This window comes from Podarcis bocagei, assembly GCF_964188305.1.
Source record: "Podarcis bocagei genome assembly, chromosome: 2".
Lineage (NCBI taxonomy): Eukaryota > Metazoa > Chordata > Lepidosauria > Squamata > Lacertidae > Podarcis > Podarcis bocagei.
The window spans coordinates 70,112-93,200 of NC_138126.1; the positions used below are offsets into that span (position 1 = coordinate 70,112).

The following is a 23,089-nucleotide window of genomic DNA, read 5'->3' on the forward strand; positions in this document are numbered from 1 at the left end:
TTGGGATAAAAAACCATAAAACAACATTGTGATGCCCCCCTTTGGGAACACTGCCTTCTGTAGGTGGCCACGGGCAGCCACAAGTTTGGCCAGGAGTTCCCTGTTTGACAGAAATCATATTTCTCTTTCGGAGGCTTCTGGCTGGACAAATTTTGGAGCCTCCTTGAGTCTGTTCATTTTCTAGTGCTGATTTGTGGGTTCATTTGTCTGTTTTACAGCACTGTTGCTGATATTTCACAGTGCTCCTAATTGTGTTCTGTGATTTGCAACAATGTGATTTGTTTATTTCTGTTAAAGTAAGCTGCTTTGAGCTTTCAATAAACAAAAAATGGCATGTAGGCACATTCAATAATTTACACAGAGAGAGGAATTGGTGGGGACCTCGAGGGTCACCTTTTAAAATATTTTACTGCAAGCCGCCCAGAGTGGCTGGGGCAACCATGTCAGATGGGAGGCACATAAGTAATAAAATCTTGTCCAGCCCCCTAGATAACCTTCAGGGTCCCTTCTGACCCGACATTTCTACGCTCCTCAGCTGCCGCTGCTGCCTGGCCTCCGGTGAAGCTCCAGGATCTCTCCAGCCACTGAAGCAGGACGGGGCAGGAGGAGAGTCCAGAATAGAATAAGGGGAGGGGTCTTCTTTTGCTGTTTACTTATTGACTTGTTTTCATCTTGTATATTATTATGTGAAACACCCGGAGATCTGAATGTATTTATTTTAATTCAGGAGTGTACGCACGACAATGGAGGCGTTCCACAACCGAGGTTCCACCGTAATAATATGAATCATAAAAGCGCCCTGCCTCTCAGAGACGGAGGCGCCTTGGGGGCTCTCTTGGCTTCTCTCTTCTCGCCCCATCTTTCAAGGGGCATCTCTGCCACTTCATGTGCCTATATGCTTCCCCCCCCTTCTTTCTTTGCATTTCCACTATTCACTGTTACCGTGAGATTGGGCAGCGCACAGACCTTCAGCCAGCGGGCGACTCGGGAGCCAATTATGCGAGCTCATATCTGCGCACCCCCCCCCCTATAGTCCTCCCTCCAGTCCTCCCTTCTCTTTACTGATTGGCCCTGGGCTCAGCGGCCGGCACTCTGCGCGTGCTCAGGGGCGCCCTCGCTCCGGCCCCTCCCCCTGGGAGGACGACGCGGCGCGCCAAGGGGCGGGGCCAGAGGCTCCCGAGGCTCCTCCCCCCGCCGCCTCCCCGCCGCCGCCGCCTCACCTCACCTCGCCCGCCGCCGCCGCCGCCGCCTTCCCTTCCTTCCGCCTTCCTTCCTTCCTTCCTTCCGCCCGACGGAAGCGGCTGAGCCGGAGCGAGAGGCGCCCCGCCCTCGGGCCTCCTCCGCGCCCAATCGGAAGCTGCGAGGGCGCTGGCTCGGATTGGCGCCCGGCTCGGACGCCCCGCCTCCCTCAGGCAGTTTAGCCAACCGGGGAGGTGGTCGAGTCCCGCCCCTTGTACTGTCGGCCCGCCTCTCCCGTCAGCCGGAAGAACAGGACCCGGATGCGGATCTGGACTCTGATTGGCTGCGCTCTTCGACTTAGGCGGGAGCTGCTTTGATGAGTTCGCAAACCAGCAGCGCAGGGGCGGGACCGGGAGAAGCGCTGCGCCTTCCCATTGGACGCGTCTCCTGGGTGGGAGGGGCGGGCAGGAGGCGGCGGCCCTTCCTGGTCGCCTGCGCAGCTTTCTAGTCCTCAGCGAGAGCGAAGGAGGCTGGCTGCGGGGGGGGGGGGGCAGGGGCTCCCGGAGCGAGTCAAAGGAGGCGAGGACTCTGAGGACTCTGTACTAGTAGTTGTTGTCTATAGACCCCCCTCATCCAAACATCACAGGGGCGATTTGAAAGCAAAAGGAAAACGCAAAAGAAAATCTCTTGCAAGCTTTGTCAAGGGACCCCTGACCATTTGGTCCAGTCGTGGCTGACGCCTCACCTTCGCAGGAGAACCAAGTGTCCCTGAGCATGGTCGCCAAACTGTTACCGGAAAAATCCGAGGGCTCCCTTGGACAAAACAAAGACACCAACCAGGATCACTTGGAGCAAAACAGCAGCCTGTAGGCTTGGCCTTTATTGAACTGTTGCAACAGGGCGCTCCCCTCACTTGCAGGAGAGAGGAAGGACCCAGAAAGATGGTGTGCAAGGCCTTATAAAGACTTTTGAAATTCCCACCCTGTAGATCAAGCCCACCCCCAGAAACATCACACCTACATCACAGAAAAGGCGGTCCAAAATAGAAATTTTAATATTGTTTTTCTCCTTTTTTGTTTATCTCCTGGCTGGCAGGTTACTTGATTGGATTTCCTGGGGAGCCTGGCCAGTCTTTTTTAATGATAAATACTTAGTTCCTGGGCCAGGTCACAGGCTCGCACCCTATTCAAACATGAGGCATACCCTTAAGACAGGATTTGTGAAGGAAAAGACAATGGGAAGGCTTTTCCAGTTTGACCTTGCAGAGAAAACATTTGTTCAGTTTAGGAATCAAAAAGGTTCCAGGTTGGACTTCCTGTGCTGATCTATATATGTGCTTGGTTGGTACACTTATGAACATTATCATATATTTAAGAGCATAAAATTCCTATTACAGGGTTGCGGCAAATGTTATGTGCAAATGGCTTTAGATACCTCTTAGGTCCATATACCATATATTCAAGCAAAAAACAGCAACAATTTGTTATTGACATAGGATGGACATATTGGCTGGACATATTCTTATGGAAATTATGGGGGGGCACATCTTTAAAGTTGTTAAATGTTACAAATATTATGCCTGAATGTATTCTTTCAACTTGACAGCTTAGGTAAGTTACCTAGCTTTAAAAAATCATAAAATCAACTCCTTTGCCATTTTCCTCTATTCCAACGCTATTTTGCCCTTGGAAAAGGGACTCCAGGAAGTGCCCAGAGGTGACAATTGCTGAGCTGATTGTTTACAAGTGATGGATGAAGTTTATTCTAGTAGACCTGATTTGAAGGACATGCCAAATCCTGCCTGGCCTTCCTGGTTTGTGGATGGTAGCAGCTTTCTGGAGGGAGGCCAGCGAAAAGCGGGGTACGCTGTAGTAGCCCTGGAAGGGGAAATCATTGAAGCCTCCCCACTTCCCTCTTCTTCATCCGCTCAGCTTGCTGAAATAGTTGCTCTAACCCGTGCACTATAGTTGGCTGAAGGCATAGACATTAATATATATACTGACTCAAAATATGCTTTCCTTACCCTGCATGCCCACGGAGCACTTTGGAAGGAACATGGCATGCTCACGTCAAAGGGGAGCCAGGTGCAGCACCCCCAAGCCCTTATGGATCTTTTAACTGCAGTATGGGCTCCCAGCCAAGTGGCTGTGATACATTGTTATGGACATCGAACTGGACTAAGTGATACGGCCAGGGGCAATCGCCTAGCCGATAAAACAGCTAAACAAGCAGCTAGACAAGAGGCACCTGCTTCCTTCCTGGGATCCCTGATACCAGAGAAGATTGTGGATACTAGCCTTAGACCACCATACACCACACAGGAGCGACAAATGGCAGAAGCTGAGAAGTTGGCAACTACTGATGAGGGATGGTATCTTACCCCTGACAACCACCTATGGGTGCCAGAGTCCCTAGGCCCCCAAGTTGTGCGTCGGTACCATGACTCCTGTCACGTGGGGCCCGATGCTCTGGGCAAAGATCTTGGGAGCTGTTACTATATATCCAAGGTGTACCAGTTAGCTTCTCAGGCCTCGAGGCGTTGTGTCCTCTGCCAGAAAAATAATCCCAGAACAGGACCCTTACCTCCTTCTGGAATTCAACATCAAGGGACAGCTCCCATGGGGGACTTAGTTATTGATTTCACGGAACTGCCCAGGTGTGGCTTATACCATGATGTCTTAGTGGCTGTCTGCACTTACACAGGATGGGTGGAAGCTTGGCCCACGAAATCAGAATGGGCTTCAGAGGTCACCAGGTGCCTGCTACGTGAAATAATTCCCCGTTACGGCCTGCCCCGGTCTATGGGATCTGATAATGGCCCTTTCCCTTCCTCACCCACAACAAACACTCTGTGAGGTGAGTGGGGCTGAGAGACTTCAGAGAAGTGTGACTGGCCCAAGGTCACCCAGCAGCTGCAGGTGGAGGAGCGGAGACGCGAACCCAGTTCCCCAGATTACGTGACTACCGCTCTTAACCACTACACCACACAGGCCACTGCACTGCTGCCAACGAAAGGGCAGGGAGGCTTGAGAGGGAGGAGACGCCCTGAAGTGGAACCTGTGTACGCAGCTCACCGGAGGAAGACAGCAGAAAAAGCCAAATTCAGCAGTGGAAGAAGAAAATTTCATAATATAAATTCAGAAATATAAACATTTATTACAAAAAAAGTATCAAGACTTTAAAAGACAAAAGAGTAAGAATGGGAGTCGCTATCCGAGATGCAGAAAGACCAGCCGCCTCCGCCGCCCTCACTTCCGCTGTGTCGCTGTGCCAATGACACAGTCATTCACCTGCAAGGCAAGACCGGGCAGATTTGGGGGGCCAGAAACTGCCGCCACCTCCTCCATCCAGCTGCGGTCAGGATGCCCCTTCCGCAGAGGAGATTCTGCAAGCAGCCCAGAGAAAGGGACACCCCCGCCCCCCCCCCCCCAGCCGGATGCTGCAGCCACTTACCTTTCTGGCAAAGCGAAGGGAATTGAGGGACTCGGCAAAGTTCTCCTCCGAGGGCGAGATGTTAACAAACATCAGCCTGGGGGGAAAGGCCAGAGGAGAGGGTGAGGAGAAACAGAGGCTGCCTCAAGGGGGGTGCATGGCCCCCCTGTCAGAGACCTCTGGGTTGAAAGGGGTCATCTAGCCCAACCCCCTGCGTTCCTGGCAGGACAGCGCAGACCAGGCCTCAAAGGGGAGGGGGAGCCATCAACTCCCTCCTTGCCGACTCACATCTTGGAATTGCCGCCTAAGGAGTTCTGGAGGAGGTAGGTCAGCTTGCTGTTCCGGTAGGGCACATGGGCCTCCTGCAAGGGGGCAAAGGAAGCGGACAAGAAGGGGTGCAGGAGGGGGAAATGTGTGGGGCCCCTCCTCCCCACTTAGGGCAGGCCGGTTCCGCCAGCATCCTGAGGCTGTCCCATTCCTGATCGAATTGTAGAGCTGGAAGGAATCACAGCTACACAGGCCCTGATAGGTGGGCACCCCACACGTGAGACAGCGCTGGACGCCACATCCTCACCCTCGCAGAAGACCAGCGCACTGCGGGAGGCGGGCTGTGGGGCTGCAAAGGGCTGCCCCATGGCTGGCCAGGACTCCCCCCCCCCCGGAGGCACACGCGACCCCCCTCTCCTGCCTACCTTGTTGCTGAGGGCGGTGATGACCAGGCCCAGGTTGGAGAGGCTGCTGTTGATGGCCTGGGTCTCCTTGAGGCGGTCGCCGGTGGAGAGGGACCTGTCCAGGCGCTCGCTGCCAGCAAGGTCCACCAAGCTCAGCACGGCTGCGGGGGGGGGGGGGACAAAGGAGGGGTGAGGGTGGAGGGAGAAGGGGGGGTGCTGGGGACCAGGGACCCACAGAGGGCCTGGCCTAGAAGAGGAGGGAGAGCAAGGGAGCGCCTCTGGGCCAGGGCAGGGACAGAGGCCTCCGGCGAAGGGTTTCGGCAGGGGATCGTGGGGCCGGCTACACTCACAGGAGGTGTGCAGCTCCCGGTTGGGGTTGTGGCCCTCGATGCGCAGCTGGAAGAGGCTGTGGCTGCGGGACGAGCGCTCGTTGAGATTGGTCTTGGCCACCGAGCGGTTGGCTTTGGCCCTCTGGAGCAGCTTCAGCACCTGAAGGGGCAAGCAGGGGGCAGGAAGCGGAGAATGGCAGTCGGAAGGGACCCCCGAGATCCTCTGGCCCTAGCCAGCCCCTGGCAAGCAGCGTGAAGAGGCTAGCCGGGCACATTCCCCCCCTGGCTATTGGCTACTTGCGACCAAACTGAGATGCCCGGGCGCCCGATGGCGTTGGACATCACCGCCTGGAGGGGCAAGCCTGGGAATCCTCGGAGTGAGACGGTTTCCACACACGAGGACCTCGTCCTATAGAATTCTATCCGTTACACAATCAGAATGAGTATCAGGAACCAAAACGGTTTCTCTCAGCAGCCTGAGCAGAAGCAGTGAACAATGTCAGTTCATTGTTCTCACCTGACTTCACTCCCCCGCCCCCACTGCCCCACTCTCAGTTGTGAAGAATATTATTATATTCTGAATGTACCGTTAAGAAAAAGAAGTTGGAATAGGCCAAGATATGTGGACTGCCCCAATCCCAGCTCAAGGGGGTCATCGGAACTAGCCAGATGTTAAACTGAGAATCAGTCAGTCAGGCCATCATTTGAAAAATAAGACTTTAGAACGCCTGGCCCCAAAATGGCAACGAGACACTCCATTTGGGTGAGTTTAAGCTTGGTTTAAGGAGCCGCTTGGTGCCTAGCTTCTATATTGGAGTTTCTACCATTGCCTGCAAATAGAAAGGGAAGCGTGGTGGGGAGTTCTTCCTCTGGGAACTCTAGGGCAGGCAGAAGCCCCATAAGGAGCCGAGGGGCCAAGACCCAGGTGATCTGAGCTCTCCAGAAAGGCAAGATGGCTCAGGCCTTCATGCAGAAGCCTCTCAGAGAACGGCACAGTCGGAGGGGAGCCCCCAGGGTCATCTAGCCCAACCCCAGATTCCTCCCTCTGCTCCTCCCCTCAGAGGCTTTGGATGCAGACACACTCTGGCTGCCTTGTCCCCAGACCAAGGCCCTAAAATGGGTCACAATGGGGCTGGTTCTCTGGCTTCTGCCTCTCCTCCACCCCTTGCAAGCAGGCTGGTGGCCGGACACAGTGCAGAGAGCGGAAGAATAGTAGTGTTGGAAGGGGACCCCAAGGGTCATCTACCCAACCCCCTGCACCGCTGGAACCCCCCTGGAAAATCCCAGACAGCTGCCCCCCCAACCGCGGTACCTCTTGCTCCGAAGCAACGGGGACGTAGCAGAGGTTGGGAACGTGCAGTTCCTCCGTGCACTGGCTCACTCGCCGGATCTCCAGCTCAGAGCCCCGCTCAGGGCGCAACACCAGCAGGTCCCGCAGAGACTCATTGTAGATCTCCAGGAAGTTGGCAGTGAAATGGTACTGGGAGGAGACAGGCAGAGGGGCAGGATCATACCAGGGAAGGCAGCTGGGGTGGCGCGTGCCCAGCCAGCACATCGCTCCCAGCTCAGACTCTGGGACTAACTGGCATGGCTATTCCAAGATGGCCTGCAGAGGAGGCTTCCAAAGGTGAGGCCTAGGAGTTCAGACAGGCCAGCCCTCGGGTGTTCAGGGGATCTTGTGAGGCTGAACGGAAGGCCCTGCAGAAAAACACTGGCGGTCTCACCATCCTGTGGGGCGGGTGAGGGTGAAAGAGGCAGCCCCCTCCCCGAGTGCTCAGAGGGCTTGGGAGAACCTCTCTCACCAGCGCCCTCTCTGGGAGCTCCCAAGCCCAGTGTGAAACCCCCCTGGCAATTGCAGCATGGCGAGTGAATGCAGCGGGGGTCTCCACCCCCTTTGGACACCTGCATCCGCTTTCCCTCTCTGCCCCCACCTTCCAGCCTTTGGCCTCCATCTCCCGGGCTTTCCTGAAGATCTGCTGCACTGCGCGGGGGATCATGCCGGCCGTGGAAGGGTCCTGGCAGTCGGGGCCCTCCATGGTGTACGTCTTGCCACTCCCCGTCTGCCCGTAGGCAAAGATGCAGACGTGGTAGCCGTCCAAGGCCGACTGCGGGGAGGAAGGGAAGCCGTCAGGCTGGCGTCCACCAGACCCCACCTGCCCCCAGAGGGGGAGAGCCGCCCTATGTGAAATTTCCAGACCATCCTTCAGCCAAGCTCACAGGACAAACCAGCCAAATCAGCCGGGTAATCATCCCCATGATCATCATCATCATACAGTGGCACCTTGGTTGTCGAACCGAGTCTGTTCAAAAACTAAGGCTGCCAAAGAATGTTGGGGAATTGGAACACTTCAGCGTTCAGGAGCCAAAGTGTACGAGTACGAAGGCGTTTGAGGGCCAAGATACGACTGTACCATACTCAACATAATAACAAACTAGAAGAACTGGGCCGCTTCCCCCCTTAATGTATTTATTCTATATATTTATTTGATTGATTTATGTGCTCTTCAGGGTGGTTGACAGAATAAAATGCTTTTCCTTACCTGCACAAGCAGAGAGATCTCCTCAAAGACCTCCTCCTGGGAGCTGGACGGAGGGAAGACCTGGTCAAAGTTGAACTCATAGACAATGTCCTCTTTTCGCTCCCGGCCAACGTGGGACTGGCAGAGAATCAAAGAATTGCAGAGTTGGAAGGACCCACAAGGCTCATCTAGTCCACCCCCCAAGCAAGACTTGAACCCACAACTCTGAGATTATGAGCCTCTACCGACTAAGTGGTGACTCTCTCGCACACACACACACATCCATCAGCTGGCATTGGGTCTCTTGGCCTTGGGCCGACCATCAACATTTGGGTTTCTCCTGCTCCTGCACCACCCTGCTGTAAAAGGTCATTGCAGGAACAACACTGGCTTATTTGAAGAAGAAGAAGAAGAGGAGGAGTTTGGATTTGATATCCCGCTTTATCACTCGCCTTCAGGAGTCTCAAAGTGGCTAACATTCTCCTTTCCCTTCCTCCCCCACAACAAACACTCTGTGAGGTGAGTGGGGCTGAGAGACTTCAGAGAAGTGTGACTGGCCCAAGGTCACCCAGCAGCTGCAGGTGGAGGAGCGGGGAATCGAACCCGGTTCACCAGATTACGAATCTTAACCACTACACCACACTGGCTCTCGGCAGGCTTTGCGGCAGGTTGAGACTTTCTGACGTCCCCTGGCAACTGTGACAGCCCAAGATGCCACCAAGACTTTGACAACCGCCTTGTCCCCCCACCCCCAGACTGACCTCCTCCGCCTTGGATAAGACAAGGCTCTTGCTGTCGTCTGGCGGGAAGCGCAGGTGGCTCATCCCCTGCTTCTGGGCCTCCTTCTCGCTGCTCAGCAGGGGGCGCACGCGGCAGAAGACACGGATGTTGCCCTGGAGGGAGCGGGGAGTCGTCAGCACCCAGCCCCACAAAGGGACCCCCAGCGCCAGCCCCCCACCACCACCGGCCCACCTTCAGCTCCTGGACGGCGTTGTGCAGGGAGCGCCGCTCCATCTCCGACTCGTGCAGCTTCTGCTCCAGCTGGACCTTGCGTGCCGCCAGCGCCTCATTCTCCTGCGCCCGCCGGGCCAGGCTCTCCTGCGCCAGGCGCAGTTCCGCCTGCGTCAGAGAAACCCCAGGGCCAGTGAGGGACGGGCCACCTCAAACCCAGAGCCGCCCACCCGCCCTCTCAGCCAGGCAACAGTTCAGGGAGGAGGCGGCAAATGCTGGCTTCCTCAGCTGGGAAAGGAAAAGCACCTGCAGGAACAGACACAGCAGAGCTTAGCAATTCCCCCAGACAAATATCTAGGGCCCTCTTGCGATGGATAGAAAAGGGACTTGTGTGAGAAACAGGGTGTGAGGCTGAGGAGAGGGGAAGCGCTTCCCGCGAGAGCTGAGAGGGATACACTTCTCTGTATGGGGGGGGATTGAAGATTAAGATATAATTAGGAGGGCTAGACACATAAAATTGTGTGTTTTATTGTGATTATTACCCATTACTGTTGTGATTTTTATTTATCTTCTTTCTTTTTCTCCTTATCTTCCCACCTTTTATTGCTTTTTTCTGTATTTCTTATTATCTTTTATTAAAAAATTCTTGATTTACAAAAGTGTTTGCAATGTCTTTCTCTCATCTTATTATCTTTTTTTAAACTAGTTTGGTTTGTATTATATTATATCTTGAAAATATTTAATAATTTTTTAAAAAACATTTTTTTAGGTATCTAGCTCTCTTTTCTGGGGCTGAGGACCCTTAACTGTGATCTTGATTCTGGCATTGTGGAATCAGAAGGGTACCTACGGGACATCTAGTCCAACCCGCTGGAATGCAGGCGTCACAAGCAGATGTTGGCTAGTCCCAAGGATTCCTCACCTCACCTTGGGATTCCAAGCACCATTAAAGGGTGGGTGGAAGGGTCCCCAGCCCCCCCTCACCTCTCTGGCCTCCAGCTGGGCAGCCAAATCCTCCTTGGCCTCCCTGGCTTTGCGGCCAGCGGTTTCCAGCTCCCGGATCGTCTGGCTCTGGCTCTTGACGGTCTCCTGCAGCTGCTGCTCCTGCTTCACCAGCTGCTCCACCCTCTGCAGGCTCTCTGTGGCCTGCGCTTGGCAGGTCTGCAGCTCCAAGGCCAAGGCACTGCAAAAAGAGGGTAGGGCAAGGTCAGATCCTGCAGCAGGAGTAGCAGAAGGAGTCCGCCATGCCCTTCTCAGGCTGCTGCTCGCTCACCTGTTCCGCCCCTCCAGCTGCTGGTTGCGGGCCCTCGCCTGCTTCAGCTCCCCCTCCAGCTGGTTCAGCTGATGCCTCAGGGCCTCATTCTCCCCGGCCAGCCCCTGGGCCTTCTCCTTGTAGGTCCCCACTTTGGCCCGCAAGTCGCTCACTTGCCCCTTCAAGTCCCAGGGGGCCCGCTTCTTCTCACCCCCGCCAGCAGCGGCAGGAGCAGCGGCTGCCAAGGGGAGAGGGACAGAGAGAGGACAGTGTGAGGGTCCCGGTGGCGGCTCAAGGATGGCACAGGGGGGGCACCTCCCTCCCTTCTCTAGGCCTTACCTGGCTTAGGGGCTGCCGCAGCCACCGTCCGACAGGCTCCTGCTGGGAAACAAGGAACGAGACATGAAGCAGTGAAAGGATTCCCAAGGGGACCCTGTCTCCCCTCCATTGCTCCATGAAATATCTCCAAACATGTGGGGGTTCCCTTCCACGGGTTGCGCCTAAAGTCAAAATCACGTATAGCTGAAATATGCTGGATTTAATGGTGGGCAGGATTGCCAGAGCATTTTTCCCAGCCCCTCTCCAAACTTTTTATATTGTTTCCTACACTGAATGCACACAAGTTAAAGGGGCACCAGATGCAGGATTACGGGGAACCCACATTCTACACATCTGAATCAGCTTGCCAAAACTAAAATGGCTTCAGCAGGTGCCAAAAAGAGTCCAGCAAAGATAGCTGCCTGGTGTTGTGAGAACATAACTGGATCAGGCCCAAGGGGGCCTGTCTAGCCCAGCATCCTGTTCTCAGTGGCCAAACAGTTTCCTGTGGGAAACCAGAGAGCAGGATTCAAGTCCAAGAGCCCTCTCCCTCTTTGTGGCTTCCAGCAACAGGTATCCAGAAGAATTTCTGCCTCCAACCATAGAAGCAGAGCAGACATCACAGCTAGTAGCCACTGATTGCCCTCTTGGACGTGCATCTGTTTAATCCTCTTGTAAAGCCATCCAAGTTAGTAGCTATCACTACCTCCTGTGAGAGGAAGTTCCATAGGTTAGCTATGCAATGCCATTGTTTTTTATACAGTGGTGGCTTGGTTCTCAAACTTCATCCGTTCCAGGATTCCAAGACTCCAGAAACCATTCGCAAACCAAGGGACGGCTTCCGATTGGCTGCAGGAGCATCCTGCACTCATTCGGAAGCTGTGTCGGATGTTCAGCTTCTAAAAAACGTTCACAAACTGGAAAGCTTACTTCCAGGTTTCCGGCGTTCAGGAGCCAATTTGTTCAACAACTAAGCCGTTTGAGAAGCAAGGTACCACTGTAATGGAAATCAATACAACAATATTTATAATATTTTTGAAAAATAACACGTATGATATACAGGTACAATATGGCACCCTTGACAGGGACGCTTCTGCAGCCCGCTGCCTACCTGTGGTGGACGGCCCTGCCACACCCGCAGTCCCCCGGGTCCGAGTGCTCGACCGGCGACGCCCCCCTGCCAAGAAAGCGGTGTTACAGCAAAGTCCAGAAGGGCTCCCCAGGTTCTGCCCCGCCCCCCCCGACCTGAGCTTACCGGCCTGGCGGTGGCCTCGGAGCCCAGGGGCCGCTGGCGGAGGCTTCGGAACGGAGGGGGCTGCTGACACAGGTCCTCCCCGCTTGGTAGGGTCCAGGGGACCCCGAGCCCGTTTCTGGGAGGAAGGAAAGGGCAGCCATTTGTTATTCTCCAGGACCAGGCTGGATGCCCTGCAGGGGTCCCTGACCCCCTCACTGATCCTATTCAACGTCCCTCTCTGCTGGAAATGGCAATGCCCCATTCGCACCCCCCATGCTGCAGAAGGGAGGGGCTTGGGAACTCACCCGGTCCACCTTGGGGGGCTCATTCTCATCGCTGGCCGGGCGCTTGAGGCGCAGCCCAGACACAGGGAGCCGGGAGGGGGCTTTCGGCAGCAGGAAACTTTTTTCCTCAGAGTTCATCTTCTGCTCCCTGAGTGGTAACTGAGGTGGGGAGAGAGAAAGAAAGAGAAGGTCGTTGAGTTCATTTAATGAAGAATCTCAAAAGCAGGGTGGAGGGGGGTGTCGAAGCCCGAGGCAGGCAAGAGAGAGGCGCCCCCAGACCCCCGGAAGTGACTCACGGGAGGTGGACCATCCATCAGCTCCAGGCAAGGCCTTCAGGGAGAGGCAAGACACCTTCAGCCGCCAGTGGGAGGCCAAGGAAATGAAGCCGAGCTTGCAAGGTCAAAGGAGGCCCAGCTAGTCCAAATGGCCCCCAGCACCAAGGCCTCGAGATAGGCTGCCTCGGGCCAGGAGGCTCCGCAGGGGGCCGGTCCACTGTCCCGCAGACCCTGGGGGGGCCGGACTACACGGGGAGGGGGGGGGGAGAACGAATTCCTCTGCCCCACAAAGAAGCCAGAGATGCCTTCTCAGCGAAAGGACACATTCTGCGCATGTCAAAGCGCGCCGATTGCCGGCCCCTCCGCGGGCCGGATGGAGAAGGCGAGGGGGCCGGATCCGGCCCGCGGGCCTCAGGCCGCCTCCCCCTGATCTGCTGGGGCTTGGCTGGTCCCTCCCGCCCGAGGAAGGGGCCCCTCTGCCGCCCGCGCCCCGAGGCCTCACCGGCGCCGCGCTCGACGCCCCTCCGGCTCCTCCTCGCCGTCCTTCTCCCTCTCCGACCCAACCGCCGTCGATTCAAACGGACAGCTCCCGTCCTCCTCCGCGGCGCCGCCCGGCAGCCAATGGCGAGGCGGCGAGAGGAGGAGACCAATCCGCGCCGCCCGTCGCGCGGGCCGGACCCGCCCTCTTCGTCTTACGCCCACGGCCGGGCCGCGTCGCCGCATAACCTCGCGCCGGCTCCGCCCCTAAGTCCCTCCTTGGCGCACGGCCCGAGCGGAGGACGCACTGCGCACGCGCGCCGCGAAAGAAGGCGCCCGAGACCGCCTCCGCCGGAAGGAGCGTCGGCGGGAGGGCGAGCGTGAGTGCGCGCGCGCGCGTGCCGCAGGCGGCCACGCCCCTCCATGGCAACGGCCGCGGCGCGCAGGAAGCGGGCGGGCGGGGGCGGGGGCGGGGCCTGCGCCGGAGGGGCGGGGCCAGGGAGATCTATGGGGAGAGAGATCAATGTCGAGCGAGAGAGACACAAACAAACAGGAGGGGCCCCCCCAGGGGAGGCCGGCGGAGCGCGCCTTGGCAACAGGTGCAGCTTCCCCAGTTGAACACCCGCCTGCCCCTCTGCGCAGGTGGGGCGGGGCCTGGAGGGGAGGGACCCCCAATCTCCAGAAGACCCCGAGTGACCCTGGCCCCCTTTTCCCTCCCCCCCACGAAGGGGCTTCGGGGCCTGAGGCAGGTGGGGGCACACAGGGCCCCAGGCCAGCTCCCCCTTCCATTCCAGGGACGCTGCAGCGGGGCGATCCCCTTGGAGGGGGCCGGGGGTCCTGGCAATGGGGGGACCCCCAGGCGCTGCCACGGGCCCGACTGGGAGCTGGGGGGCGGTCTTTCCCCCGCTCGCCCCCCCCAGCCCGGCGGGGGCGTGCCGGGTCCGGGTGGGGGCGCTGGGGGGGGCTCGGCCGCCCGGCCCTCGGCATCCCCCCTCGCGGCCCCCCGCTCCGGCTGCTGCGTCACTGGCGCTCCGCGGGAGGATGGAGCCGCAGAGGGTCCCGCTCCGCCGCCCCTGAGACCCCCGGCCCACCGGGGAGGGACCCCCGCCCCCCGCGGGTAAGGGGCGAGGCGAGAGGGACCCCCAGAGCGGAGCCGGCAAGGGGGGCGCCCCCGCCCCTCCCCCAGGTGGGGGCAGGACTCCGGGGGTCCTCTGCGGGCGGAGCCTGACCCCCGTCTCTCCCCCCCCCCGCTGCAGGTGGGGCGCAATGTGATGGCGAGTGAGCCTCCCGCCACCCCCGCCTCGGCCCGGCTGACCCGGACGAGCGCCCGCCTGACCTCGGGGCCCTGGAAGCGGCCGGCGGCCGGCAGCGGAGGGGCGCCCCCCTCGCCCTGCTCCCCGCCGGCGCCCGGGGGCCCCAGCGCAGCCCCGCCCGGCTGGCCCCGCTTCTGGGAGGGCCAGGATGTCCTGGCGCGCTGGACCGACGGCCTCCTCTACCTGGGCACCATCAAGAAGGTCAGTGGCTGCCCCTCCCCTCGGGGGACAGGGGGGTCCGCCCCCCCCCGGCTGGGGGTCTCTGCTCACCCTCTCCCCCCCTGCAGGTGGACCCCCTCCGGCAGGTGTGCCTGGTGCAGTTTGAGGACGACTCCCAGTTCCTTGTGCTCTGGAAGGACATCAACCCAGGTCAGTGGGAGATGCCCCCCCGCCACCCTGGGCCTCCTCTTTGGGGTCCCCCACAGTCTCCACCCCCTGCAGGCCTGGCTCCCCACCCCGTCTTGTTCTGTAGGGATGACCCCAGTGCAGAGTTCACCTGTGGAACTCCCTCCCACTGGCGAGATATCAGCGGCTCCTAACCAGGATGGTTCTGAATGGCCGGTTCCTGGAAGCCGCTTTGGGGGGGGGGCATTCCATGGCTGCCCAGGGTGAGGAGGGGAGGCTGGATCAGAGGAGAACCCCCTTTGGCCCCATCCAGAAGACACTTCTCATTTCCCAATGGAGCCTCCAACTCCAGAGGCAGTCTATCTTGCCTCTGAGGCTCTTGGGGCAGGAACCCAGCTGCCCTTGGGGGGGGGACTGGCCCCTCACGCCCCCCCTGCCTTTTCTCCTAGCGGCTGTGCCTGGGGAGGAGCAGTCCTGTTGCGTCTGCCACTCGGAGGCCGTGAGCCCAGACAACCGGCTGGTGCGGTGTGAGAAATGCAGCCACGGTAAGTCCGCCAAAGGAGCCCCACAAGCTGCCCCTGGTGCCCCCCCCCCATTGCCCCACTGATGACCCTCCTTCCTCTCCTTCCCCCCCCCCCCCGCAGCCTACCACCAGGAATGCCACCTGCCCCGGGTGCTGAGCGATGGGGCCTGGACGTGCCGGCAGTGTGTCTTTGCTGTGGCCACCAAGGTAAGAGTGGTCTCCTCTGCCCCACAGCTGGAAGGGACCCCCAGAGGTCCTCTGTCCCAGCCCCGCGCACTGACTCTGCCCCACGGCTTTCCTCCTTCTGCAGCGGGGCGGCGCTCTCAAGAAGGGGCCCTACGCCAAGGCCATGATGGGCATGAAGCTGGTCCTGCCCTACCAGCTGAAGGCCCTGGAGTGGGACGCCGAGCACCTCGCCAACCGCCAGCAGTGCTACTGCTACTGTGGGGGCCCCGGAGAGTGAGTCTGGCAGGGGCGGAAGAGGGGGGCTTGCGGGGAGGAGGGAGGGCTGTGTGCGGGGGGCGCTCAGCTGACCGGCCCCCTCTCTTCCTCTGCCTCAGGTGGAACCTGAAGATGCTGCAGTGCCGCGGCTGCGCCCAGTGGTTCCACGAGGCTTGCACCCAGTGCCTCAGCAAGCCGCTGCTCTACGGGGACAGGTGAGGGGCAGCCCTGGGTGGGGGGGGAGGGTGGGGGTCAGAGGGCGAGGGCATCTTGTGACTGACCCCCCCCCGGCTCCACCCGGCAGGTTCTACGTCTTTGAGTGCTGCGTCTGCACGGGAGGCCCAGAGAGCGTCCGGCGTCTCCCCCTGAGATGGTGAGGGGGCGCTTTGGGGCGGCAGTGGGGCATAAGCACAAGAAAGCAATGCAGCGGCCTGGCCCCAGCCCAGACTCGGTCACGGGATCGGGCCCCCCGTTGGGCAGGACGTCCCTGCATCTTGGGGGGCTGGACTGGATGACCCTCGGGGTCCCTGCCAACTGTGATTCCATATAAAAGCAGTTTAAAGAGAGCCAAAGGAAGGTGGGTCCTTAAAAAAACACAACCCCACATCTTGAGTGTATCCTGATCCACTTGGGCCCTTTAATTAACAGCTTCCTGCTTATCACTTGATTTCCAAATACACCGCTTGGGATAATTGGGACACGCTTGGTAACTTAGAATAAGTCAGTCAGAATTAAGCAGCTGATCTAGAAAGCAAAGAGAGAGCAGAACGGGGAAGGAGGTTTTGGCGCCAGAGCGAAGGAAGCCGCCACCTCAAGGGCCAGGAGGCACCGGGAGGGAGTGGGGGGCCGGGAGGGTGGGGGGCTGCGCTGGCTGCGCTGAGGGATTTCCGCCTCCCCCCCCCCCGCAGGGTGGACGTGGCCCACCTCATCCTCTACCACCTCAGCATCTGCTGCAAGAAGAAGTACTTTGACTTTGAGCGCGAAATCCTCCCCTTCGCCAGCGAGAACTGGGACAGCCTCCTGCCGGGCGAGGTGAGAGGCCGGTGGGGGGAGGGATCCTGGGGGCGAGACTCTGAATCTCAGGGTTGTGGGTTCGAGTCCCATGCGGGGCAAAACATTCTTGAATTGCAGGGGATGGGACCTGATAAAAGTCTAGGATCCCTTTAATGTTGGGGATTGGCAGTGTGGGCCAGGAGGCAGGATCCGCCCCCTGTGGGGCACCCTGGCCTGCGGGTGGCGGGGGTCTGACGCTGCCCCTTTCCCCACAGCTCTCGGACACCCCAAAGGGGGAGCGCTACAGCCAGCTGCTGAACGCCCTGACGGGACACAAGGACAGGTGAGGGGGTGCAGGCCTGGCATGGACCGTGGGACCCCTGGGGGGCTGCGGGTGCCGGGTTCAAGAGCCGCCCCATCACAGCCGCCTCCTCTGCAGGTTCATCTCCGGGAAGGAGATCAAGAAGCGCAAGGGCCTCTTTGGGCTGCACTGCCGCGTCCCCCCACCCGCCCCCCAGGGGGCCGACGGCTGTGGGGACGCGCCCAGGACCCCCTTCATCGCGGGCAGCAGGTGAGCAGGGGGTCCCGAGGGGGTGGGAAAGGGGGCAGGGCCTCCCCCCGCCTTTGCTCCTCCGGCACCCCCTCCGTGCCGTGCAGATAAGGAGGGTCTCTTACAGCTTCCTTTCAGGGCAGGGCAGGCGTGGGAAGGGGTCGGAGCGCCCGAGGGCCGGGCGGCGGGGGCCGCCGCGGCAGCAGCCACAGCGCCGGCGCAAGGGGCAGCCGCCGGCCCCGAGTGGCAGCGGGGGGCAGTGGGCGCAGCAGGAGGAGGAGGAGGAGCAGCAGCAGCGGAGCACCCGGGAGAGGGAGCGCCTGGAGAGGGCCCTCACTCAGGTAGGCCGGGGGCCAGGAAGGGCGGGGGGACCGGGGGGGCCCTGCTGCGTCCCTCTCAAGAGCCCCCTCCCCTCTCTCCGCCCCCAGGAGGCGGTGCAGCACCCAGTCAGCGCTAACCAGAGCTACAGCGGCTACGGCGGCACTTCCAGCACCTACAACTTCCGCCGCACCGACGCCCGCTGCCAGGAGAGGTGAGGGGCAAGCAAGGCAGCCCCACGGCGGGGGTGGGGGTGGCGTTCCCCGCCCCACGCTGACGGCCTGCCTCTCTCTCCCCCACCCTGCAGCGCCCCGATCCGGATGTTTGCCTCCTTCCATCCCTCGGCCAACACTGCAGGGACCTTGAGGTGAGCGGGAGGGAGGGAGGGGAGCGCCCCACTTTCCCCAGGGGGGCGTGGATGGAAGTGGGGGGCTTCACTGGGGAAGCCTGGTCCAGCACAGCCCCCGGCCAGCCCAAACCCCCCAAGAGGCCGCTCTCCAGCCTGTGGGGTGAGCGGCCTCACGAATGGCTGTTTGACCCTGATGGGGAGGGAAGGTCATCTGGCCCACCCCCTTGCCGTCAGACAAGGTGCCCCCTTTGAGACACCGACCTCTGCCAGGTCAGGGCGGCCCCTGTGAGCCCCCCCCCTCCAGTTAGGACCTGGAAGACCCGCTCAGCCATGCAGCGGACCAGGCGGCCTAGGAGTCAGCGATCATTCCTCTGGCCCACCTCACAGGGTTGTTGTGCGGAGGCAACGGGAGGCAGGAGGAGGGGGGGTGCCTCTCCTTCCCCAGAGGTTGGACGCCCGTCTATCCGGGACTCTCGTTCCTGCTTCCCGCACTGTGGGGGCCGCTGGAAGTTGTAGCGCTGGCCGTCCAGGGCAAGCGGGGTCAAGCTGAGGTTCGGGGTGACTTTGGCTGCAGCAAGTGACCCCCCCTTTCCTTCTGCAGCACCAGCAGCGGAGCCCCCCTCGACCCCGGTGACGCCGCCCCTGCGGAGCGGGGCAGCCCAGAGCGATCTCCGGCGGATGACGGCCCCGCCCCCCGGACACTCCTGCGCCGACACTCCGCGCCGCCGGCCCCCAAGCGGCCCCCGGCGGCTGCCCCGGCCCCCTCGGCCCTCTGCGTGGCCCCCGGCGGCCCCACCAGCTCGGGCTACTTTGGACCCATGGGGCGGCTGGCGCGGGGGGAGGCGGTGCGCATCCTGGCTCGCCGCGTCACCACCGAGGGCACCGTGCAGTACCTGGTGGAGTGGGAGGGGGGCAGCATGTTTTAGGGGCCCCAAAGCGGGACCCAGAGGGGCCCCCAATGTGCCTGGCCAAGGAGAGAGCAACAAGTGCAATTCTGGGGGGCAGGCCGTGGGGCGGCTCCCCCTACCCGCTTGAGGAATGTGGACTGTGCCGTTTCTTGCTTTTGGGGGGGCAGGAGACCCCCAAGTTTATTCTATTTGCTGCTGCCACTGCTCCCCACCCCCCATATCGTCTTGGACCCCAAAAAGAGTTTGAGTCCTGCTTATTTTTTTACTGTTTGTTGGTTAAAGGTATTATTTAAAGAGGCCTGAGTGGGAGAGAGAGAGAGAGCGCCCCCCTCGGCTGCCCCCCAAACACACACAGCCCCCCCCCCTTGCGCCTGTAGTACTGCCTCTGCTGCTGCTAGACTGACTGTTGTACAAAGCACTTCCGAATAAAAGAGCTTCTGGGCAAGACTTTGCCGCCTGCAGCTGCTTCCTGGGGCCCAAGACAACCCCCCAAAAAAAACCCCACCTAAAAGCATCAGAAGCACCTGCCGGATCAGGCCCGTCCAGCCCAGCCTCCTGGCCAAAAACCCCAAGCACTCGAGATAAGACTGCTGCTGGCCTGGAGGCTCCCTTGGCAGGCCAAAGGCAGCCCACAGGCAGGACTGCTGGGGTGGCAGGATCAGGAGGACGAGGCTCTGAATCTCAGGGTTGCGGGTTCGAGCCCCACACTGGGGCATTGCAGGGGGTTGGGCTAGATGACCCCCAGGGTCCCTGCCAGCTCTGCCAGCCCACGCTTCTATTGCTCCTCCTGTGTTTTCCAGCAACTGGCGATCGGAAGAATTGGCTGCCGCCGACCGGGGAGGCGGAGCGTGCCCGCCATCACTGGCTCCAGTGGGAGGGAGTTCCGCAGGTTAACTCTGCTGCTTGAGGAAGGGCTGCCTTTCGGAGGCAGAGCCCAGGGGGGCAGGATCCCGCCTGGCTGGCTGTGGGGCGGGGAGCCCTGCCTGGGGCTGGACAAGAGCCCGTTTAGGGGGGCCGGCGGAGGAGGGACGTCGCATCATTCCCGAAACCTGATCTTGGCGCAGCTGCTTCGCGGGTCCAGTTTCGAGAGATCAGGGCAGTTTGCAGGCCGAAGCCTGCCTGGCAGAGACCCCTCCCCGGACCCCCACCTCCTGCCCCCCGGGACAGATTCAGACCACACCACCTTGGCTTTCTCCCCACCAGGCAGGGGCAGAGAGATGTTTATTTCCGCTCTCCTCCTAAAATCTCCTTCTTGGCGTGGGGCGCCCCCCAGCCCCTCCGCTTCACTCTGGGACAGTCTCCTCGACCCACTGCAGGTAGGGAGGGTTCCCCTGTTGGATGGGGACAGCGATCACCTCCGCCACTTCGTAAGGGTGCACCGACCTGCAGGGGCGGAAAAGGGGGCGTCACCTCGCAGCGGGGCTAGAGTGGGGGTCCTTCAATGTGTGTCCCCCCGGCCATCCTCACCCCCAGCGACTCACCGGACAAACTCTGCCAGGGCCGAGGCACGAGAGCTGCGCGTCTTTATCATCTGTTGGGGGGAGAGGCAGGATCTGAATGCAAAGCGTTCATCGGCTGGAAGTGTCGCCCAGTGGTTAGAGGGGATGCTCTGAGCAGCCTCCCAACGTATTCTGGGCTGCTTCTGCCCCCTCCTGGCTTGGGGGGGGGCGCCAGGCTAGAAATCCCTCCCAGGTGCCCAACACAGCACCTCCTTAATGGGGGGCTTCCCTGCCCCCCAGCACAGTGGAGCAGTCCAAGGACCAGACGGTGCAGCTGGGCGTTTGGAGGCCGCTTTCCCCCTCGCCTCTGTGGACCTATAGGGAGGGGGGCAGGCGGGGGCCGAGGGACTCACCAGCAGCACCTCCGAGTCCTCCTCAATCTTGCCCTTCCACTCGTAGCTGCAAGAGAGATGGGGAGGCAGCGGTGGTGCAGTGGTTAGAGCATCAGGCGAGGGAGCCTCGGAGCCCCGTCTTGGCCGTGGCCTGCCCCACAGGGCCGTTGTGAGGGGCAGCAGAACCACATATGGCGCCCAGGAAGGAAGGGTGGGCCATGCAGAAATGTGATGGAATAAAAAGAGGGTGTGGCTTGTGATGCCCCCCAGGAAGGGGGGGAGCCCTTTTGCAGAGGGTGCAAAGGGGCCGGGACCCAGCTTTCCCCCCCTGCGGAGTTCCTGGTGGGAGTAATTGAAATGTATATAATAAAAAAAGGATGTAAATATAATAACGAAATGAAATTGCACAGGAAGGAAACCCCCCAAATCCTGGAAGGGACCTCAGGGGTCATCTAGTCCAACCCCAACCCTCAGCCTAGGTTTGGGGAGGTGGGTGGGTGGTGTACCCCCGCCCCCTTCTCTGGGGTGCCCTGCCGCCTCGCAGCCCCACCTTGGCCCACGCCTGAGCTGGCCGGAGGGTTGGCCCTCCTCACTCACATGGAGGTGATCTGCGGGACGATGTTGACGCAGGCTGCCAGCTTCTTCTCCACGACGGCCCTGCGGGGTGGGCAGGCGGAGGGAGAGAGAGAGAGACCCTCAGGGCCGGCCAGGAAGGAAGGGAGCAGCAGATCGGAGAGGGACCCCCGGGGTCATCCATCCCAGCCCCCCAGGCGGGGCTCACCTGGCAATCTCCTTGGCGACGGTCTGGTTGGGGCAGGTGACGAAGGCGGCCGAGAGGGTCCCGGGGCGGTAGGGGCCCCCGGCGGAGGCGGCCATGGAGGAGAAGAGCTGGCAGGCCGTGCGCAGCAGAGGGAGCATCAGCAGCGCCAGGAGAAGGACCTGGGGGAGGAAAGTGGGGGGCTTGGGGGGCGTGGCGTGGACCCCGTTACCCTCCCCCAGGCCTGCACTGAGCCAGAAAGCAGCCCCCCCAGCCAGGCCGGCTCTCTGCCCCCTAGAAGGCGTGATGGGGGGGTCTGGGGGCCCCACTCCAGCTACTTACACCGCAGGCGCCTCGGGCCATCTGCGCTCGGCTGCTCCGGCCTGGCATGGGGGCGGGTGGGGGCGCAAGGGGGCACCCCCGAGCCCTCCCCTCGAGGGACGTGCCTGGACCCCGCCCCTTTCCCGGGGGCGCAGGCAGCCACCCAACCGGGGCAGCGTCCCACCGCCGGCGCCGCCTTCACCGGTGGGACTCCCGCCTGCAGAGATCAGGGTTCGGGGGCTCTTTGCAAGGGATCCCCGGTTCTGCTTTTGGGGGGGGGGCCTCCCCGGCTCTCTCTCCCCCTACCTGCTCTCCGTCGCGTCCGCGCCACGTGAGCACGAGCCCCGCCCCGCTCTCCGCCCGGCCCTCTGACGTCATCGCCCCGCCCACGAACGTGAAGCGCGCGCATGCCCAGTCCGGTCCCCCCTTTGGCCTGTCTCTTGCGCGGCCGGCCTGGGAGGTCTTCCTGCGTCGCCCCAAATGCGGCTGCCCCCCCCCACCCAAAAACATGATGATGGCTCTGCTCTGGCCTTCCAAGGAATGGGGGGGGCAGAGGGGCCTCATTTTTCATAATAATTCGAGGTCAGGGAGATAAATACTTATAGCTTAGGGCCCCCTAAAAGACCAAGGGGGGAAAACGAGGCACATTTCCAAAATATAAGATAAAAAACAAATACAATAAAAACTTCCAGTTACAGATAGGTAGCCGTGTTGGTCTGCCATAGTCAAAATAAAAAAATTCCTTCCAGTAGCACCTTAAAGACCAACTAAGTTAGTTCTTGGCATGAGCTTTCGTGTGCATGCACACTTCTTCAGATATCTGAAGAATAATTTTATTTTGAATAAAAACTTCATACAGCAACAGTGTTTTGTGCTGCGTCAGCTCCTATTTTGTTATGTGCAAATGGCTTTAAGATACCTCTTAGGTCCATAAATTAGCATATAGCATATATTCAACACAAAACAGTGACAATTTGTTGTTGACAAAGGACAGCTGGACATATCAAGGGCCCCACAACCTTCAGGAGCTTAGGTAAAGGGTAAAGAGACCCCTGACCATTAGGTCCAGTCGTGGCTGACTCTGGGGTTGTGGCGCTCATCTTGCTATACTGGCCGAGGGAGCCGGCGTACAGCTTCCGGGTCATGTGGCCAGCAGGACTAAAACGCTTCTGGCGAACCAGAGCAGCGCACGGAAACGCCGTTTACCTTCCCACCGGAGTGGTACCTATTTATCTACTTAAACTTTGACATGCTTTCGAACTGCTACGGGAGCTCACCCCGTCGCAGGGATTTGAACCGCTGACCTTCTGATCAGCAAGTCCTAGGCTCTGTGGTGTAACCCACAGCGCCACCTGCATCCCATCGACAAAGGACAGCTGGACATATAAAGGGCCCCACGACCTTCAGGAGCTTAGGGCCTCCTCAAACCTAAATCCAGCTCTGGTTTGATGTTATGTTATTTCATATATTGGAATAGAGTGTTATAGGAATTCTAAGGTCTTATATATAAAAAATAAAT

At 60.0% G+C, this 23,089-nt stretch overlaps 3 protein-coding genes across 5 annotated transcripts; 1 reads left to right on the forward strand and 2 right to left on the reverse strand.

Moving 5' to 3' along the window:
- Positions 1-485: 485 nt before the first annotated feature.
- Positions 486-13,110, reverse strand: KIFC1 (kinesin family member C1; the record flags this gene model as incomplete). The annotated part of the gene is made up of 19 exons (XM_081180645.1): positions 12,946-13,110; positions 12,466-12,559; positions 12,191-12,328; positions 11,907-12,021; positions 11,763-11,828; positions 10,673-10,714; positions 10,355-10,571; positions 10,066-10,264; positions 9,103-9,249; positions 8,892-9,023; positions 8,152-8,268; positions 7,543-7,716; positions 6,924-7,091; positions 5,633-5,771; positions 5,304-5,443; positions 4,900-4,973; positions 4,629-4,708; positions 1,427-1,626; positions 486-584 (listed from the first exon to the last, which is right to left on the reverse strand). Exons 2-19 carry the CDS (start codon positions 12,481-12,483, stop codon positions 486-488), a joined length of 2,265 nt encoding a protein of 754 aa, XP_081036771.1. The 5' UTR covers positions 12,484-12,559; positions 12,946-13,110.
- A 388-nt stretch (positions 13,111-13,498) lies between these two features.
- On the forward strand, positions 13,499-19,108 carry PHF1 (PHD finger protein 1). 2 transcript variants are annotated; one of them, XM_081185327.1, is made up of 15 exons: positions 13,499-13,563; positions 14,178-14,435; positions 14,522-14,603; positions 15,029-15,124; positions 15,224-15,309; positions 15,413-15,561; positions 15,663-15,758; positions 15,848-15,916; positions 16,452-16,575; positions 16,812-16,879; positions 16,976-17,107; positions 17,214-17,427; positions 17,515-17,618; positions 17,712-17,771; positions 18,355-19,108. In XM_081185327.1, the coding sequence occupies exons 2-15, from the start codon at positions 14,193-14,195 to the stop codon at positions 18,677-18,679; spliced, it is 1,848 nt and encodes a 615-aa protein (XP_081041453.1). In that variant the 5' UTR covers positions 13,499-13,563; positions 14,178-14,192; the 3' UTR covers positions 18,680-19,108. The 2 variants fall into 2 exon arrangements, with proteins under 2 accessions (XP_081041453.1, XP_081041454.1); XM_081185328.1 differs by lacking the exon at positions 13,499-13,563 and adding an exon at positions 13,901-14,038.
- A 737-nt stretch (positions 19,109-19,845) lies between these two features.
- Positions 19,846-21,948, reverse strand: CUTA (cutA divalent cation tolerance homolog; the record flags this gene model as incomplete). Of its 2 annotated transcripts, none has more annotated exons than XM_081185329.1 (6): positions 19,846-20,044; positions 20,143-20,192; positions 20,514-20,559; positions 21,090-21,149; positions 21,274-21,431; positions 21,877-21,948. In XM_081185329.1, the coding sequence occupies 6 exons, from the start codon at positions 21,946-21,948 to the stop codon at positions 19,945-19,947; spliced, it is 486 nt and encodes a 161-aa protein (XP_081041455.1). In that variant the 3' UTR covers positions 19,846-19,944. The 2 variants fall into 2 exon arrangements, with proteins under 2 accessions (XP_081041455.1, XP_081041456.1); XM_081185330.1 differs by lacking the exon at positions 21,877-21,948 and adding an exon at positions 21,592-21,722.
- Positions 21,949-23,089: the final 1,141 nt, after the last annotated feature.

What these genes read in the sequence shown, in the direction of transcription:
- PHF1 (XM_081185327.1), top strand. Translation starts at nt 14,193, where the DNA reads ATGGCGAGTGAGCCTCCCGCCACCCCCGCCTCGGCCCGGCTGACCCGG. An exon ending in TCTTTGCTGTGGCCACCAAG is followed by an intron (nt 15,310 to 15,412) that starts GTAAGAGTGGTC and finishes CTCCTTCTGCAG; the next exon opens with CGGGGCGGCGCTCTCAAGAA. An exon ending in TGGAGAGGGCCCTCACTCAG is followed by an intron (nt 17,428 to 17,514) that starts GTAGGCCGGGGG and finishes CTCCGCCCCCAG; the next exon opens with GAGGCGGTGCAGCACCCAGT.